Source organism: Phodopus roborovskii, unplaced genomic scaffold, assembly GCF_943737965.1.
Source record: "Phodopus roborovskii unplaced genomic scaffold, PHOROB, whole genome shotgun sequence".
NCBI classification, from domain to species: domain Eukaryota; kingdom Metazoa; phylum Chordata; class Mammalia; order Rodentia; family Cricetidae; genus Phodopus; species Phodopus roborovskii.
This window is the reverse complement of record NW_026126651.1, coordinates 6,521,692-6,541,395: the sequence shown is the minus strand read 5'-3', so window position 1 is coordinate 6,541,395 and position 19,704 is coordinate 6,521,692. Positions and strand designations below refer to the sequence as shown.

General features: G+C 53.5%; 1 protein-coding gene across 1 annotated transcript; it reads right to left on the bottom strand.

Moving 5' to 3' along the window:
• Window positions 1-348: 348 nt before the first annotated feature.
• Ptpn5 (protein tyrosine phosphatase non-receptor type 5) lies at window positions 349-12,954 on the bottom strand. The gene is made up of 12 exons (XM_051174248.1): window positions 12,922-12,954; window positions 12,405-12,512; window positions 12,072-12,155; window positions 11,417-11,658; window positions 10,168-10,357; window positions 7,631-7,715; window positions 4,661-4,740; window positions 4,332-4,469; window positions 3,467-3,577; window positions 1,071-1,231; window positions 865-978; window positions 349-627 (listed from the first exon to the last, which is right to left on the bottom strand). Exons 1-12 carry the CDS (start codon window positions 12,952-12,954, stop codon window positions 534-536), a joined length of 1,440 nt encoding a protein of 479 aa, XP_051030205.1. The 3' UTR covers window positions 349-533.
• Window positions 12,955-19,704: the final 6,750 nt, after the last annotated feature.

The following is a 19,704-nucleotide window of genomic DNA, read 5'->3' as shown; positions in this document are numbered from 1 at the left end:
CTGCCATCCACATCCTGGTGGCAAAGTGCAATCTGCCTTTTCAGAGGAGCTGGTGGGGCCAGAGGCAGGTACCTCTGCCTTGGGGGTTGGGGGGGGTGGACCGAGGGGCTAGAGCTCAGCTCATTGCTCCTTTCCTGGCTGAGGGGACACAGTGTCTGGTACAGATTAGCAGAGATGGACGGGCAGACAGAACACACAGCGGCGGGACACTTGGGGTGTGGCGTGGAAACGTTTTTGGGCCAGGTAGCAGTGGAACCGTGGTTAAAACTGAGGCCCCAGGTCTGTATGGTGTGGATCAGGCCCCGGGGCCCCAGGCCCGGCCTGGCACATTCCTCCCCTGCCCTCCCCAACTCTGCAGGATGTACAGTAGAAGAGCTAGGCTGGGTGTAGGGACCAGGCCAGGACGACAGAGGGGGAGCGGACTAAGAGAAGGCAGGGTGAGGGGCAGGGACAGGGAGCAGGCCCAGGACCCAAGGCCAGATCTTGGGTTGTTGGCTGGGCAGTGCTCAGAGGGGCTCGGAGGAAGAGCGAGATCACTCTGAGGCCTGGTGGGACAGCTGCTTCTCATACAGGCTCATGACGTGGTGCACAAACTGGTACTGTTCGCATGTCTGGATCATGCCACCCCTGGCCGGTAGAGATGCCGTGGGCTGCGGGAGGGGTCCTCAGACACTAGGGCCACCCGCTATTCTGTAGCTGGGGAGGCTAACTCTTCCCAGCCACTGCCCAGGGAGCTGCCTGCATTCTGAGCTCTCCCGTCCCTTTTCTCTGCTCCCCAGTCCGCCTTGTAGACTACGCCTGCTTTGTCAACTGCCCCGCACGCGCGGCTCATGCACACCATCTCCTCCCCTGACCAGGGCTGACCTGTCCTGACGGAGCTGGCATGTGGTCTTTAGGATGTCCACGATGCCCTCACGTCGCAGCTGCTGGCAGCAGATGCTGGTGGCGATGAAACAGCCAGTCCTCCCGATCCCTGCACTGAGGGTTGAGGGGACACACGGGGTGAGGGGCACAGCAGCAGCCCGGGGGTGGGGGTGGCTCCACCCCAGTGGGTGGGCAGGAAAACCTACCTGCAGTGAACGATGATTGGGGAGCAATGGGGCCCCTCTTGCTGGGCTGCCGCCTCCACCTCCCGTACCAGGTGCAGGAGTGGAGGTGCCCGGTCCGGCGTCTTCTGGTCAGGCCAGGATGTGAACCAGTAATGCTTCAAGCCTCGCTCTTCGGTCCCTCTCTGCGCCCGAGAGAGAGAGAGAGAGAGAGAGAGAGAGAGAGAGAGAGAGAGAGAGAGAGAGTCCTCCCACCCTCCAGATACATGTCAATGTCTCAGGACCCAATTCATGCAAAGATGGAGACGGGAAGGAAGGGAATGGAGGGGTGTGGCGAGGGACCCTTAGTCTCCATCTACCACATTGCCTACCGGCACAAGGCAGATCAGAGTTGTCTTGGTGTGTGTGTGTATGTGCGTGCGTGTGTGCGCGTGTGTGCGTGCGCCCGCGTGCGCCCGTGTGTGCCTGTGTGTGTGTGTGTGTGTGTGTGTGTCATTGACCTCTAAACTCTGAAATCATCCAACAAAGGCAAAGACCTTTTCTCCAATTCATTACTAGCTCGGAGTTCCTTGTTCTGACAGGTGTTCCAGGCGCCTCTTAGTCACGTGACCCAGAGCACAGGGACTATACTTTACCTACTCATCCTGCTGTGCTCATTACACAATGCCAGTCTCCTCTCTGCTCTTCCCACCCACTCCTCGTCCCTGACTATCAAAGACCCATAGCATCACAATGGTCTCGCCCCAGCACGAATCTGGATACAGTGCTCGCTCTGTGTTTAAGACCTTTTGCTGGCTGGGCCTGATGGTTCAGGCCTGTAATCCTGGCTACTTGGAAGGCTGAGGCAGGAAGCCCAAAGCCTGCTTGAAGTCTGGGAAAGTTGGTGAGTCTATCTCAAACCAATCCAAACAATACAAAGGGCTGGGGATGTAGATCAGGGAGAGGGCTCTGTCCGAGGATGAGAACCTGAGTTAACTCTCCAGTACTGGAAACCTTACTCTACACCAAACCAAGAAGACCTTCACCACGGGCTGAAAGCTGTGGCTTCCTATCCTCCACCTTTATATGTTGAAAGCTCCCTTCCATTGTGTGGGAATCTGAAGGTGGGGTCTGTGAGTCATGAGTGCACACCTTCAAATGGGATCCATGTCCTTAGATTGGAGACCCCAGAGAGCTTCCTCGCTCCACCCTCCTTTCTGCTGTGGGAGGACACACACGTGTGCTTGCACACACAGCTGCTCCTTCTGCATGCTGGGAAAGCTCGGGGTCACCCCCTACCAGTCCTCCAAGACCCCATAGAGCACTTCCGGGGAGCACCTCAGAGTCTCCGATACGTCAGGGTACCCGTCTGTGGCTTCTTGAAAAGAGTCCAGCTCTGTCCCCAGTACCCAAGCCAGAGCCACACCGAGAGCAGGTGCCCGGAAACACCCTAGTCCTTCCTAGCTGGTCCCATAGCACTGAGAAGATGAGCCTCACGGCCCAGCAGTCTCCCAAGGTTACATGGCTGTGACAGTGACCGCAGCACCTGCCCCCCCCCCCACTTCCTGACCTTCAGTATTTCCAGTGAGCCTTGGTGTTAGATGCTCATTGAACACTGTCCTCTGGGGGCTCGGGCACCTTGGCAGGCACCTTGCCCAGTTCTGCATTCAGTGGGAGACAGGGCAGCTCGGAGGGACAGGTGTCAGGCCCTGAACCCCTTTCTGTGGCTGTCAGCATCAGTGACTTTTCTAGGCTGTTTCTGAACAGGAAATCGGCTTCCTGGGGCCCAGCCTAACTTCCCCACCCTTCTGGGCGATCACAGCGGGCTCCACCCTCTGCAAACACTCATCTCACCACTTCTCCAAACTAGAACCTTCTAATGCCCCCAAAGGAGCAGTGTCTCCTCTTCCTTATCCCGGGAGCAGCGCCTTCCCCAACTCTTGTGGGCTGCTCTGTGTTGCCATTTCCTGTGGGCATGATTGTGTGCTCTGAAGCAGCGGGGAGTGCTGCCCTCTGGTGGTAGACATCGGGTGCATCACACCAGAAGCCAGAACCTCAAAGGAAGGCACATTGCTGTCACCCGAAGTCATGAAGAACCTTCCGACCACCGTCGTCGTGGTGATAAGGACCATGCTGGAAGCGCCTGAAGCCTCCTCACCAGCACAGCCCTGGCCTTGGGAGGTTGTAGAGAAGGGCTAGAACTGCTGTGAGCCTCAGTGCACAGGAAGAGCTTGATGGTACATGAAAACGAGGTTTGGAAAACGCAGCTGAGGCGCCCTCCGTCTTGGCTCACGTCTATCCACCCTGCTTAGCAGCAAATCCTGGGTGTGGCATGGGCCTATGCATCACCTATAGTAGGCCTTCTGCGTGCTCTTTTCGGTTGGCAATCCCGGTTAAGCCTCCCAGCTGCCCCGCCCTGTCTAGCCCCAGGCCTCACTCACCCTGAGGGAGATGAGTCGCAGCCGATAGTCCTCAGTGTGGACGACTTTCTGCACGGTGATCTCCACGCCATCGTGGACTACCTGCTCTTCCGGCCAATATTCCGTGCACTTCTGCAAGGACCGAGATCAGGTGGTGTTACTACACTCCGCTCCTCCGTCCACATTCTCTCCTTCTCCGCTGAGGCCCACAGTAGGCTTTGCTATTAGGGCACTGTGTCGAAACCTTGGCTTCATAACCCATGCCCTACTTCTCATTTCTGAGCCTCAGTTTCCCCATTTGAAGAACGACAATGGTACCCACTGGAGGACTTTGTATGTATACGGAGAGCAGAGTTTAACCTCAAGTGTTGTTCCTCACATGAAGCCTACCTCTGTTTTTCCGGACAGGCTCTCTTGTTGGCCTGGAACCCATCAAGTAACGGGACCGGCTGGCCTGTGAGCCTAGATCAGCCGGCCTCAGCTGCCCTAGCTCTGGGGTTATGGATGCATACCCCATGCCTGGATTTGTTTACGTAGGTGCTGTGGTTAAAACTCAGGCCCTCAGCTGAGCTATGTCCCCAGACTCCCCCTGAAGGACTTTTTAATGGGTGTTCAATGAGCTCCCACATCAGTGGCAGACTGGGAGGCAGCAGGCATGGCCACAGGAGGGGACGACGGAGAAGCCGGCTCCGGGCTGTGCTCTGCTCTATGGAGCCCGGAGCGGATGGATACCTTAACTCTCAACACCTCCCACTTCCTTCCGTTGACAGTTGAGGGCGCACCAGGCCCGTGAGACCCTTACAAAAGTTAATACGCAGATGGCAGATGAGATGCTTCCTATGGGGCAGAAAGCAGGGAGCATCGAGCAATGGCGCAGGGTCCCTACCTCGTTCATCTCCTCGATGTTGGTGATCATGACAATGATGGGTGTGTGTTCCTGCCACACCATGCGCCAGAAGTCGGCCACAGTGCTGACGATGGGCCCCTGTGTGGCGATGTACACCTTCTCCTTTCCACTGTAGCCCTGCAGCCAGTCAAGTCCAGCCTGTCAGGTGAGGGTCAGAGGCAGCACTCCCAGGGACCCGTCCCACACTTAGGCTCCCCCTTGGGGCTTGTACGGGCCACAGGAGCTTGGGGACAAGTCTGCAGGATAGATGGATCCCACCAGCTCAGGCCTGTCCTTTACAGGAAGGCTCTTGGGATGGAGCTACGTACCCGGATGTAGTTGGCATTGATATAGGAACTCAGAGGATCTTCAGGGTCTGGTGAAGCCAAACACACTCTGCTGTGAGGATCTGGGGTGGGAGACAGGTGAGGCTGTGAGCTGGGACTTCTGGTGCAGGGAGCAACTTGTCCGCCCTACTCCAGAGCGCCCGCCCGCATTTCCCGTGAGGTCATGGCCAGTATGCGCTCTCACAGGCAGTGCAGGGTTGCCATTCAGAGTCATTACCCGATGAGATGGCCTCCTTTATCTTGTGAAGACTGAAAGAGTTAACAGTAGGTGGTAAGACGGCTCAGAGGGTAAAGACAGTCGCTGCCAAGGCTGACAGCTTGAGTTGGAGTCCTGGGACTCATATGCTCGACACTCATATGCTGGAGGGGAGACTTGAACCTCACACATTGTCCTCAGGGCCCCCACACGTGTGCCTCATACAGGGTTATATGCACGTGTATACAAAATAAATATTATTAAAAAAGGGATAACGGGAAGAGGCAGAGCCCCAGGGGAGAGCGCAGGATAACTTATGGCAAGTGCTTGCTGCTGTCCTGAATCTCCAGCAGACAACGGGGATGGAGAAGAACCTAGGGGCGATGGCCATATGCCTCCCGTCTCCATCCCCCTGCCAGACCCACCTCTGCCTGGGCCATGGCAGGTGATACGGGGGTGGACAGTTCTTGTAGAGAGGGTATGGAAGTGGTGCAGGGGTGCGGAGGGGTAAGAGCAGGTAGGAGGGGCTTCTGCGTGGCCGGCAGAAGAGGGTGTCAGGCGGGCAGCTCTGCCTGGACTTCTTGGTTTTGCCTATCCAGGTTAGGTGCTGGGAGGACAGATGTGGGCACTGGCTGCCCTCTCGGGCCAGATAGCAGAGCTTTGTGATCAGGGAGTCACCGTGGTGACGGCAACGGTTGCTTTCTACAGCCCCCCCCACCCCCCCAGTTCACGCTGGCTCTGTGCCCTGCTTGTGAGGAGAGCCTTCGCGGTCAACAAGACAGGCATGGTCCCTCCCACAAGGAGGGACAGAGCGTTGGGCAGGGAGAGAAGGGGTGTATGGCCCGAGAGCTCTGGGGCTGGAGGGACAGAGGGGGTCGGTGGTTGGGCTAGGGTGGCCGTGTTTCCCAGGAGATGTGGTATTTTCGGACACGGAAGGACCAGGAGGGAAACCAGGGAGCACCTGTGTCTGACTCGGCACAGGCCAAGGCTGAGTGACATTGGTGAAAGATCAGAGTTGGAGAGGAGCCAGGTGCCACAGCCTCACATACCACGCTTAGAGAAGGTGGCACTGGCTGCGTTTAGGGAGGAAGGCGACATGAACATGATTCCATCTCTGCTGTGCCCCATCGTGAGAGAGGTGCAGGAAGGAATTGAAGCATAGGTCAGGGTTTGACTACCACAACCCAGTAACAAGTGTCGAGGTCACCTCGCCCGGGGACATTTATGCCACTGTACCGTATGCCAGTGGTGCTCATTAGAACTAGACAACGTGGAAGGCTTGAACCCCCCCTCCCCCAAAATCATTTGGTAGTAAGGATGGAAGGGAGAGGGGGCCAGATCTAGAGATTCAGCCATCATTCATTCAGAAAGGTGCAGGCTGCTCATACTCTTTGGAGCTTAAGGTGCCGAAGGGGACAGTCATGGCGTCCTGCTGGGTCAGCGCTCACCCCGGGGCTGTCCACAGAGCTGTTTCTTTTGCTTGACACCATGCTCTGTGCACAGAACCCAAATTTTCAGTCCCTGGGATGGGGCTTAGGAAATGTGTTCAATCAACAATAGAAGAAATCTCAGGGGATCCCCCCACCCTGGATCCCAGAGGCTGCCTCTCCAGAGCCTTCTATGACCTTTGCCCTCCCTGCTCCCCGTCTAGTCTTTTACACATCAGGGTCAGCTCTGCCCCTCTGTGCGACATTCCATGTTGGGTTTGGGGGGCCTGGAGGTTGAGGGCATGGTTGAAGGAGCTGGGAGCCTGCGAGCGATCCAGCAGGACCACATGGACTCTGGCTGACTCCAGTGGACATTCTAAGGAGCCAGGAAACCCTACCTGGACCCCTGCCTGCAGGGGGAACAGGAACAGGGAGGATAAGTTGAGAGAAGGGGGTGAGCAGCCCCACGAAGGCACCCTGGCCTTAAATGGTGCTTTGTTTAAACGTAACTACCTAGAGTCTGTGTAACCATAGCAACCACAAAGTCGATATTGTAAAAGTTAAAAATAAGTCATGACATCTTACATGCTGTTGGAGACGCTGATGGCAAGCTGCTTTTTAAGGGCTCACTACTCTACAGACTGGCTGGGGTAGGTTTTTTTTTGGGGGGCTCCATTTTCAACAACTCACCCCCTCCTTCTGAGCTAGCCCCCAGAGGACCTTGATCAAAACAACCTGACGATGGATGGCGTCATGGGATGGAATGGGCACAGCAGGTCACCTGGCCTGACCATGTCCAAAGGAGACGAGCCCTGCTCAGGCCTTGCTCTCTGGGTAGCCTCACTTGGACAGATCCCTACAGGATGAAAGTACCTCATTCCCTCTGGGAGGTGGCTCTGCTGACAGTCAGGCTCAGAGAACACAGTTGACAGAAGAGCCTGATTCGGAGGCCACAGAGGCCCAGGTTTAGAACAGGTCTTTGTGTATGTACCAGCTGTGTGGCTGTGGGTAAGCCACTTACCTTCTCGGAGCCTTCGATGCCCTCTTAAAACATACCCACTCGGAAGAGAAAGGGCCCCTCACTGCCTTGGAGCTGCCTTTTCTCTCCGTGCTTCTACAGAGCTTAAGCCACTAGTCAGGGAGGATAAGGGTCCAGGGCCAGAAAGGGAGTCCGTCTCCGCCCTCGTCTTCTCCTCCTTGCTTGGCCTTGCCTCCGTACCATCTCCTCTGATGATGGTCGGTCATCTCTGGAGGCCTGCCTCTGGACTTGAGGCCTTCCTGGATGACAGGGCCCACTCCCCTCCCCACCCGGGGGCAGCAGACACTCACTGGGAAGGATGGTTCTGTACCGATTCTTCCGCACCAGCCCTGGGATGTCGTACTCTTTTGGATCCACGAAGTTCATGGGGATTTCCTACATGAGGAAGACATGGGGTTGTGGGTAGCTTCAAGGCTGGTTTCCCTAGAAGTCCAAATTCAGGGGCTGCTTGCCTCCAGCTGCCACTTCAGGGGCTGTCTTGAGTTCATGCATTCATTCGACAAGCATTTGCTATTGAGTGGGTTAGCGTGCGCGTGCGCGCGCACACACACACACACAGACACACACACACACACACACACACATTTAGAAGAGTTACTGGCATATGCCAAGTGCATAAAATAAATAACAGCAATTGTCTGTTGAGTGCCAGCTTGGTTTGAGATAGACGTTCCATAAAAGGCCAAACGAAAATGAGCAAGACCTTGCCAATCACCCTTTCCTTCCTGGCTCTCTGTGCAGCAGCTCTGGGGATGTGTGTGCCTGCCTCCGTCACCCTCACCTTGGGCTTCTGTTTGTGATGTTCACTTTTGGTAATACTTGATACACCCTCGTCTCTTCTACACACCCTGTTTCTCTGAGGTCACTTCCTCTAAGAACTTTCCCTCATTGCCCAGTTTTTAGCTGCTTCTCATTCCGTAAGGCTGTTTGTCACTTCTAAGCAGCTCCATGTCTGATGGGCACCTTGGCTTGTGAGGTCTCTTTGGATCCAGCCTCCCTTTATCTGCAGTGGGGTTTGCTTCTCTTGTCCCCTTAGGGAGGATGGACCTAGAGCCTTGTGCATTCTGGGCAAGTACCCAACACTGAGCTAAGGTCCTCGCTCGCTTCTCACCTGACTTTTAAATTCTGAGGCAGCCTCGGTAGGTTGCTCGCTAACCCTTAACTCACTGTGTGGCCAAGCCAGGCCTTGAGCTTAGGTTCTTCCTGACATGGATTTCTTTGATTTGGTATTCTCAGCCATACCTTCCTCCTGAGCCCAGGCCCACAAGGGGGGGGGTGTGCGTTCATGGCCCCATGCTTGCCAAGAGTCCTAGTTTCAGCCCGCACCTCCAAATTGGCTCAGACTCTTAGATTCCCTTCAGCTCTACCCCTCAGCCATGGCCTCTGGGATACCTCCCCAGGGATGCCACACTATGCTCTCCTGCCTAATCTGTCTGCACACTTTAGCACCTGGCGGTACAGCTCACCGTTTCTGGATATACTAGACGGTCTTTGCCCAATGCGGATGGAGATACCTTCTAGGGCTCTTGTGAGAATCAAAATAAATATGAATTTAAAAAAAAAATCCCACAACACACAGCTGCAGAACTGCCCGTAGAGAGGGTGAACATACTGTGTTCCTTCCCCCCTGGCAAATCCGATGCTATCTACCGAGCAGGAAGGGACATGGAGGACTATTTTCACAGGGAGAGGATGATGGTGGGAGCTGAGAGCCGGGAGCTGGGGTGATTGATGGAGGAAGGCTTTCTAGGGACACTGAGGTAGGAAGGATGTGAGGGAGGTACCGGTCACCCGGCCTGCTGGTGTGGGGGTGGAGCTCAAGGCTGGAGAAGAAAGTTAGTGCCTGCCTTATGGGTTTTCTGCAGGAGTAGGCAAGCTCTGGAGCTCTTGGTGCACTGAGTCCAAGCAGCACAGTGGATAGCTACCTGACTGGTGGGTTCCATGGGAAAGTGGGTTGCTGGCCTTCAGTTCCTCCCTTCCCCCTCTTGGGGCACTTTTATTAACTATGGCAGTGGTGACACACACCTTTAATCCCCCCACTGGGGAGGCAGAGGCAGGCAGTTTTTTTTTTTTTTTTTTTTTTTGAGTTCAAGGCCAGCCTGGTCTACATACAGATTGAATTCCAGGACAGCCAGAGGACTATACACAGAGAAACCCTGTCTTGGCCCTCCCCTCCCCCAAATGGGAAAAGGCCAACAAGACCCCCACGGCAGTGGAGTTTGCTGTTCTGAATCTCACTTCAGACTTACCTTTTGGTGACAATACAGGGCACACATTATTATGGCCACACCTTGGCTGGCTAAGTACTCTTGGCAGGAGATCTGGACTGTTACTTATGGGGCCCTTCTAAATCCAGCACATGTCTTGTCAGACAGAGGTTTGGGAAAGGACTTAGGGCCTGAGCTTGAAACACAGGGGACAAGAGCTCAGGGACAAACATCTTTGATGGTATCAGGCAGAGTAGGGTGGGAAGACAGGAGAGGCTTTCTTTTTCCTATGAGGATTGACCAAGCTTTGTGTACGCTGCTGCTAGCCGCACGTTCTGCCCCTGGGCCGCACCAGCAGCAGGAGGAGGTTGCTTTCTGTGGCTTCCAGAGCACAGTCTTCCCATCCGATCCGGAAGTACCACTGTCTGCCTGATGTATGGTATCGCCCCCCCTAACCCCTGCAAAGACCCTGTCACTTGTCTGAATTTCCAGATGCTAGGAGAGATGGCATGGGGTTGCCAGTCTATTCCCTGTATGGGTTGGTGTACTCTGGAGTACTGACTGGCCAGGTGGCGGGCCGTTAGGCATGGGAAGGTGGGTGGCCACTTCAGGGGACTCACAAAGAATTCTGCCTGCAGCAAGAAGGGATCCAGGGCCTTTTCGTGCAGCTCCTCGGCTCTGAGGACTCGGGAGGCACTGAGCAGGTACTCGTGGGCCGACTCCTCTCGGGGGGACACCAGGTAGCCGAAACCCTCCTCATTGCAGCCAGGGGTACACATGTCCAGGGTCAAGGAGACATTGGAGCCCCTCCTGCAAGGGTCATAGAGGAAGATATGAGCCTTGGCCATGAAACAGAGGAAGAAGGGTGGTCTAAGGAGAGCGGGGTGGGCTCCAGGAAGAGGGATGTGACAAGAACCTACCCTAAGGAGCACATGCTCTTGCCTACCCTCTGTCCACCCCTTCCCACAGTGGGGTGAAGGCCCACGTTTCAAAAGCTTAACCCCTCATGGGCCTCTCCTGGACTCCGTTGTGGAAGGAGGCCGATAGGGGACATACATGCTAAGGTGAACCTCCGGGCCAAGGGCACAGCTTCAGACTCCAGCATCACAGTTCTAGAATGAGGTTGTCATGGCATTAAGTGCACCTCAGCTAGGAGAGGCCAGGGCCCTCTGCACCCAGGGAAGGAGGGAGTTCAAAGGCAGCCAGTAGCAGCAAGGGCCAACTTCATCATGCTCAGTGCCTCAAGCTTTAGGACAGGAGGGACCCTCACTGCGTAGAAAGGGACACTGAGTTTCGGGAGGGCGGTAGCATTGTCCAGGATTTCACTATGATGAAGTGGCAGAGCCAAAAAAAAATATTGTCTAGGTTTCCCGAGTCCTCATCCTGCATTTTCTGTGACATCCTCTGTATACTTCGAACCGTGTAAGCTTGCTTACCCAGCCCTAAACTCAGGCTCCCTACCTCCCAAAACTTGCTCATGGGGGCACTCTAGGGAAAGAGAGGTTTGGGGAAATGGCACCTACTGGCCCTTGGTCACGTTACAAGGAACACCATTAAGGGAAAGGCCCCGGCGAGCACTATATAAGGAAACCAACCCCGACTCCCTCGAGCCAAGCAGAGTATGGGTGTGCACGTGTGCATTCCTGCACGTGCCTGTGTGTGCCCGGGGAGGAACCGTACGTACTTTTGGGCATTCATCTTGAAGTACCCCGCTCAGAGTGCGCATGCCTGTGTCTACACACACCAAGGGGCGAGGCTAACCCTGTGCTCCAAACCAGGAGCTCCCTTCTAATGGGAGCTGAGAATCTGTGACCCCCACTCCGTTACCCCCCCCCCGCCCCGCAGCCCACCCCCCTCTACCCCTCCCACCTCTCCTGCAGACCCACGGACTTGACAGTCAACGAGGTGGGGTCAGTCTCAGGCTTGATGTCCATCACACAGTCAAACACAGGTGTCTCGGGCACCGCATCCAGGTCCAGGAAGTCATCCTCTACCTTCTCCTCCATCCACTCCGAATAGGTGAAGGAGGGCTGGCGGCTCACTGATTGGCGCCTGTCCTCTGGGGGCACTGGTGCGGGTAGCTCTGGGGGTGCCTTGAGGAGGTGCCACACCTGCCCAGGAGTTTACAGCATCGTGGGCCTGGGGTCACGCTCGCTGCCTGCTGGATTCATGGCGTACCCGAGGGACTGAGCTGTCTGATGCTATAACCACATTCTCCCGGGTCCCAGATGTCAGGTTCTGCCCCCTCCCCCCACTCTCCCTTCTCTGGCCCCATTTTCTAGTGGGTTTAATCCCTCTGGGTGGGGACCGGAGGTTCTTTCTGCCTCAGCCCTTTCTCTCAGCCCCGATCACATCTACAAAGGAGCTTTAAGTAGGCATGCTGCCAAAGGAGACAAGCCTGTCTTTGCCCCATTCGGAGCCCGGGTTAGCCTGCCTGGGTTGGGGATCAGATGATTCTAGACGGAAGCGGGACCTTCTGGAGAGGGAAGGATGCTCTGAGGCTGAAGACAAGGAGGTACCTTACCAGGTTGGTGATGATGACCAGGCCCACAGTTAGGGAGATGAACAGCAGACTTGGGATCCCCCAGCTCCCAGAACCCAGCCAGGCCTGGGGAACGTCAGACAAACTGGTCAATGTCCTCAGGGGTTGGGGGAGGGCAATGTTCTTATCTATTTCAAAAGTAACGAGAAAACCCATCCTGGGTCTAGATGGGATGCACACACATGGCCCTCTGGGTTCTTAGAAACATCTCTTGAACTTAGAGGTGTCCCAGCCAGGAGTAGCGAGGGAGGGATGGGAAGCGTCAGCTTACCCCACTCCACCCACTGTTCTAGGGGTCCCCCAGAGTTTACTCACCACAGGTCCCAGATGGTTCAACAGTGTGAGCGAGGAGGAGATGAGGTCTGTGGTGTCCTGCAGCCACGAGTGGCCATGGCCACTGAGCCAGAGCACCCCACAGGCGAGCTGGGGCAGTCAGGGGGCAGACTGAGCATATAGTTGCAGACCTTTGCCCCTATCTTGCCCTGCGAAGCTTTCTTCAGCCCCAAGGCTAATCACAGGTGACTGGGACAGAGCCCCTCCCACAGGAGACCCCACAGGCCCACACAGAAGAGAAGTCTCCCAGAGAGGCCTTCTTAGACGGCAAGTCCTCAGAGGGAACTCTGTAAGACCAGGGCTTGGGGACTGGGGAGCTTGTCTTCTTAGTTAGGGGGTTAGGGTTGTCAGAACGTGAGACTGTAGCTCAGAACTCCAGCCTTCCCTTTACTCCAGTCGGCAGACTTGGAGTAACCGAGGGCCACCGGAAAGGCACCTGTCCCTCAGCCTCCCCAGGCAGCCATCTTGGGAAGAAGTAGCAGGCTGTCCCTCAACCCACCCTCTCTTCAGGCCCTAGTGAGGCCTGTGACATCCTTACCAGGAACTGAGAGGCAGCAAACAGGCACAGGCTGCTTCTGACAGTGAGGGAGTAGCTCCGGGAGCCTTGAGGTGGCAGCTTCTGAGCTGGCTCAGAGGGCGGCGGCGAGGGTGGCGGGGGTGGTGGCATCTCCCTCTGCTGACTGGGGAGCCCTTCAGCCTCGTCCGGTGCTGCCATCTCTACCGGCTGGGGGAACCCTGCAGAAGATGGGACGGGGGGGGGGTTGGTAACTCTGGCCTCTGTCTGAGCGGGGGACTCGGCCAGCCTGTGGAGGTCTGGCTCTGCTCAGGGTTGCTGTGGCTTCCTCTCAGTCCTGACTCCGTCTGCGAGGTCCCACTCCCAGCAGTCACCCAAGATTAGCAAAGCAATATTCACCTACCTTCGTCAGAAAGAGCTACGTGTGGGTGGACAAATTATTTCTCTTTTATTTCTGCAGTAGGGAGTTAAAATGGCAGGGGGGGGGGGTTTCAGAGTTAATACCGTTGTATTTACGCAGCTTCATTCTTTTCCGTTTCGTAAGGAAACAAAAACAACTACCTCAAACTCAATTAAAAAAATGCAAGGGGAAAAAAAAAAAAAAAAAAAAAAAAAAAAAAAAAAAAAAAAAAAAAAAGAACACAGCTTAAGCAGGGCCATGACCCCGAACAACCCACCCACGCCTGCTCTCCAGACTCTGTCTCTTGTGATGCGTACCCCAAGTGAGACAGACTGAAGTCAGGCTGACCATGGCCGTGCATTTCCCGCACTTTGAGACCCCTACACCAACTGGGGAAGGGAAGTCAGGGCAGCATGGAAGAAAATTTACTGAGAAGAATAGGCAGTGGCTACCTGGGGTTCAGTTAGTTCTAATACTGGCTACAATTGCCACCACTCGGGGCGCTTGGCTTGTTCTTCGAACATCTGAAAGATGGGGGTGGGGTTCAAGACCAGTCTTTCCCTTTTAAGAAAAATGAATGTTTTTAGTTATGCACCGTTGTATGTATCTGGATGTGTGGGTTTTACACACGTGAGGGAAGGTGCCCACGAAGCCTGAGGAGCTAGGTGGTCTCTAAAAGAAACATTGTTTATGCAGAGCATGCGTGCAAGTGCCTCAGCCACAGGCTTAACTTTCCAGGCAGAGGCTCTCTGTGTTGCTGTGTTGCAGCTGGTTCTTCTTCCTGTCTCTGTCTCCCTCCTCCCCTTAGAAAGGCTGGGGTTACGTGCGCAAGACGCTGCCCCGTTCAGTTTTCCCCTGTGGGTTCTGGGATTTGAACTCAGGCTGTCATAGTCACCCTTTTGGTTCAGTTCCTTCCTTCCTTCCTTCCTTCCTTCCTTCCTTCCTTCCTTCCTTCCTTCCTTCCTTCCTCCCTCCTCCCTCCCTCCCTCCCTCCCCTCCTTTTTTCTTTTCTTTTCCTTTGAGGCAAGGCATCATGGAACCCCAGACTCACTATGTGGCTGAGGCTGTCTTTGAACTTGTGATCACCGCCCCTCACCTCTGGAGTGTTGTGATTACAGGCGAGAGCATCACCAAACTTAGTTTATGTGGGGCTGGGGGTCAAGCCTAGGGCCTGGGTTGAGCGAGACGACCACTTTACCAATTGAATCTTCAGTCCACCCCTGTTTTTCTAATTGAGCTTTATGGGGCTCAGGCACAGCACAGGCTGTCACCGGAGCGCCTTTGCCGGGTGTCTTGGAGATGCCTTCTTAAAATCACAGGCCCCTTACTGACCCTGCGGACCCCAGATGGCTCCCTGCTGCGATGTTCGAGCCACATCCCTGTAGCTCCCCAGGTGAGCTGCTACTGTACTGTGCCTATTATTCCCTCTACTAGACTAGCCCTCCAGTACTCTCCCCCTCCCTGCCTCTGCATATGTCACCTAGGAAACCCTATTCATCGTGTGGTTGCCAATTTAATGTCACCAGAGCTAGGTTCTGCCCCATTACCCATGCCACTCCTTCATACTACTATCCACAGCAAGATACCTCGGCATGGCTCTGCTCTGAGGGATGATGGCGCGCACTAATTCTTCACACCATCCCTAGGAAGTTGACATCGACATCATGACCCTCCCCCTCCCCCATTTTTACAAAAGGGGAATGGGAGACAGAGGGCCAAGAGGTTGTGTTTTCCCCCCAAGGTGGCCTACTATGGTTTGTAGGATGTCTCTGACGCTAGTCATCTACAAGTCCCTGAAGGTGGCATCAGTGTGATTTCTGGGATTGTCTATAGCGAGCAACACATGTTTGTTGGCGAGTAGGTTCTGATACATATTAATTGGGTGAGTGCCTGATGGAGAAGTGATATTGTTTTTGTTGGTATGTTTGAGACAACTGTAACTGGCTGACTTCCGAGCTCAGAGATCGGCCTGTCTCTGCCTCTTAAGTGCTGGGATCAAAGGGGGGCATTAGCCTGCCTGGCTCCTCTTCCTGCTTTTCCTCTTCTTCTTGCACTCAACGGGGATGGGGGGGGGTGGGATATACACTTTGCAAAGATGCTATGAAGACTTTAGATACTAGAGAAAAAAAAAAAACACTGTATGAGTCCTGATACTTCGTGGGTGCCTGATACAATTGTTGCTTTGGAATGAATGTGCACAGGTGATGAACTGGAGTGCTAGTAGAGTCTAGGAGGGAAGGATGGGGAGGTCACCATGGGGGCACAGCGGTGGGCACCAAGTTCAGCTTGAAGCGGGGGGGGGGCAAGGAGAGAAAGGGAAGGCAGCTGCTAGGAGCTGGACTGTGTGGGAAGCCCATTCCCACCCCTGTAGGGGGCGCCCATGCACACATGGACAGGGATGCTACGTAGGGCCGGGTCGGGGTGGGTGGGGTGCCACTGGCTCCTCTGTCTCAGCTTGGGCTGCAGACCCTGAGCGTTTGTTTTCTTCTCTTCCTTGGGCATTTCCTTATGCACACACACAGAGGCTTGAACTGTTCTTGTCTGTTGCTAACCTCAGAGGGAAGCAGCGTTGAACTCATGTAGATTGGGACTTTGCTGCTTTTTCATTTTTTAAAATTATAGGCTTCCTCCAACCTAATCTGTGGCTTATCTGTGCTCATTTTGATACTGCATTCCCCCCCCCCTCCCAAAGTTCTGAATCAAATTTGTGCTTCAGGAAGGTGACTGACATTTATCCTGTGGCTTTGCCCTCAGGGTTAACCCGTACTCCAGTCTGAGAAGCAAGAAACTTGCCTGCAATAAAGTATCACGCAACCATTATATTGCGATTCTGTGGATGAGCATTTAATGACACGGAAAGAAAGTTCGGAAATTTGGAGTGTGAAAGGCGAGGCCATGACACAGTATGATCTTATCAGCTTTAACATTTAAGAAAACTATAGATGTGCTTAGGAGAAGACGGAGCAGGGCAAAGATAATGACGAGTAGGCACTATAAGCAAGCAGGTAATATGATGATCTGACGCACAGTAAGTGTTTAATAAATGTACATGCTAAATGGAAAGAAAACAAGCCAGGTGTTAGCAACAACTTTTATTTATTGAAAAAGGGCATCACCGTGTAACCCTGTCTGCTTAGAACTCTCTAAGGAGACTAGGCCGGCCTTGAACTCACAGAGATTCATTCGCCTCTGCCTGCTAAGTGCTTAGATCAAAGCTATGTGCCACCATGCCATTCATGGGGGGGAGGGTTAGTGAGAGGAGAGGCGATTTTATTTATATATCTTAAATTCCCTGCAATATGTATCATATACAGACACATATATATTCAGGGTATACATATTCTCTCTTTATATATATATATGTATATATATATATTTGTAGCAATAAAGCTATTCTTAAAAAACGAGATAAGAGCTCTGCATTCAGGTGTTATGGATCTTAAGTTTCAGGCCCTGACTCCACCTGTCATTCTTACAATCGTAGGATTTGGAGCCCGATTGTGCACGTAGCTCTGAGAGAGTGGCCCGGCATGGCAGCCACTCAGAAGGCAAGCCAGCCACTCTGAGAACCTGTGCTCATTACATTTCATACAGGAGATGGCAGCTTAACTGCATGTAAATGGTGTGGCTCAGAGGGAAATGCTGGCTGATGGGGCCCTGATTCAAGGGCTCAGAGACAAAGGTGGATGCTTTGCACACCGTTTTTAATTCAGACCGGGTCTCACGTGTTACAGGTCGCCTCCAAACTTACCACGTGGCTGAGGATAAACCTGAACCAGCTCCTACCTCTCAAGGGCTGGGATGATAGACATGCACCACCGCACCTGATTTTATACGGCGATGGGAATCAAGTACAGGTCTGTGTGCGTTCTAGGCAGGCATTCTGCAACTGAGCTCTAGATCAAGGCTCTGCGTTTAAAGGAAAAATCCCTGAGGTCCTGATGAGTCAAAAGATAAAACTTACCAAGCACCAGGCAGATATATATCTTTTGGAGCTGAGCTTATTTAAAATAATTTTCTGGGGCCAGCTAGATGACTCAGTGGCTTAAGGTCCTTGCCACAAAACCTGGTGACCTGAGTTTGGTTCCTGGAACCCACATGAAGTTGGAAGGACAGAATCAATTTGACAAAGTTATCCTCTGATCTCTACATGTGTCATGGCATGTGTGACCTTCTCAATATCACACACACACACACACACTAATGATAATATGAAATTTAAAAACTTGGGGACCAGAAAGATGGCTCAGTACTAAGGATACTTGCTACTCTTTCCTGGGACCTACCTTAGGAGGCTCACAACTCCCTGTAATTCTAGCTGCGGGGATCTGATACCTACTTCTGGCTTCTGCAGGCACCACATGAGTGAATGTTAATACACCACACACACACACACACACACACACACAATAAAAAAAAATAAAGTCTTATCCAGGCAGTGGTGGCACACACCTTTAGTCCCAGCACCCAGGAGGCAGAAGCAGGTGGATCTCTGTGAATTTGAGAGCATCCTGGTTGTCTACAAAGATGGCCAGACCTGCTATACAGAGAAACTATGTCTGAAAAAACCAAAACCAAGACCAAAACAAAACAAAAAACCCCGAAAATTTTTAAAATTAAAAACCTGTTTCCTGGGGGCTGGAGAGTTGGCTCAGCAGTTGGGAGCATTGGCTGCTTTTTTAGAGGTCCCAGGTTCAATTCCCAGCACCCACATGGCAGCTCACAACTTCCCAGATGGCTCCAGTTCATCGCACAGACATACATGTGGCACATATATTTGTGCACACAAGCAAAATACCCATACACATAAAATACAAATACTAAAACAAATGGTTTCCTAGACAGAAACTAGGCACTTATTTTTTTAAATCAGGTTTAGATACACTGTCAAACACATACTGTATGATGCATACTGTATAATCTGGACGGGGTTCCATGGACCTCCAATTAAGCCCTGATCTCCCGGGGTGGGAGCGGGGGATCCCCAGGCAGAACTCACAGATGTGGAGACCTGTGTTGGGGTGGCATCGCTGGCTTGTGGGTGAGTCCAGTGTACACTTACTTACCACCAAGTACAGGACAGCACTGGGGTTACAAGGGCCGCTTCTCTGCCGTGTGTGCCGATGTCGCCAAGCACTAGGCTAGGCTCTGGGGAGTGAACAAGCGGTCCAGCCCTGGAAGGTGCCAGAGTTCTGGCCCATTAGTCCTCTTATCTCTTGTCCTTCTAGACACGATGCTGCTACTCTTCCTCCTCCTCCTCCTTCTTTCCAAGACAGGGGTTCTCTGTGTAGTCCTGGCTGTCCTGGAACTCACTTAGCAGTTCAAGCTGGCCTTGAACTCAGATCTGCCTGCCTCTGCCTCTGAAGTGCTGGGATTGAAGGTGTGGGCCACCACCGCCTGGCTAATGATGTCTTATTGTCCTGTCATTCACTCTCATGTCCTGGGAGAGGACGTCACCTCACTGGGCTGCTGACTGTGAAGTTCCTGAAGTAGTTGCACTGGCCTCTCTCTATGGCGGGTGTCATCATTAGCCCTGTTTCTCAGTGAGAGGCAGATGCTTGTATCGGGGGTTAGCTCCTCAGTAGTTCACAGTAAGGTAGCGGCTTTACCACGCACAAAACCCACACAGAGGCTGCTTGCCTACAAGCAGTTTCAGAGGAGGCTCTTGGTAGGCTTGCCTCTTGGGGCAAAAGGGATTTTTCCAGGTGAGGAAATGCAGGCTTCAAGAAGTTAAGCACCTTTTCCACATAAATGCAGACCTGAGATTTGAACTCTGGGCTTCCTGACACCAAGGGATGGTTTCTTTTTGCTGTATAATTTCTTAGGAAAGGGTCGCTGCAGCACAGGCAGGGACCATAGTGAGAGCTTGGGGATTGAAGAGGATGGGAAAAATATATGTGAGAGCCCTGATCCCTAAACAGCTGTCCAGATGTTGGTTGTGCAGCTTTTTACACCTGACATCTGGCAGATGGATCCTGGGATGTTCAGTGGTGTTGAGGGAGGGGAGGAGTGACTGAGAGGCAGGACCATTAACCCAGGCCGAAACTTCTGAGATTCCTGGTAAGGTATGGCGGCAAATGGCCTGCAGATGTCACCTGGAGCATTCGAGGACATGCTGATTCCCCCCCCCCCTTTTTTTTTAACCCCAGCTCTCAAATCACACCATTCAGCCTTGCAGTTCCTCTGCCCGGGGGCTGGTTGGAGCTTCAGAAACACGGAGGCTCCCAGGTGACTCATCTGCCTGCTTTAGTGTCAGCCCACCATAACCGGAGCTGAAGCCTGGCTCAGCCTGCTCCTGGTTATATGGGGAAGAGGACTGTCTCATTCAGCTCTTCTTTCTCAGAGTGGCCAAGAGTGACCTGCCAGTC

Coding starts and splice junctions, on each gene's coding strand:
- Ptpn5 (XM_051174248.1), bottom strand. CDS start 12,954: ATGTCACAGGCCTCACTAGGGCCTGAAGAGAGG. Junction 12,156..12,404: donor TGAACCATCTGGGACCTGTG/GTGAGTAAACTC, acceptor GACGTTCCCCAG/GCCTGGCTGGGTTCTGGGAG. Junction 628..864: donor TGCCAGCTCCGTCAGGACAG/GTCAGCCCTGGT, acceptor TCTACCGGCCAG/GGGTGGCATGATCCAGACAT.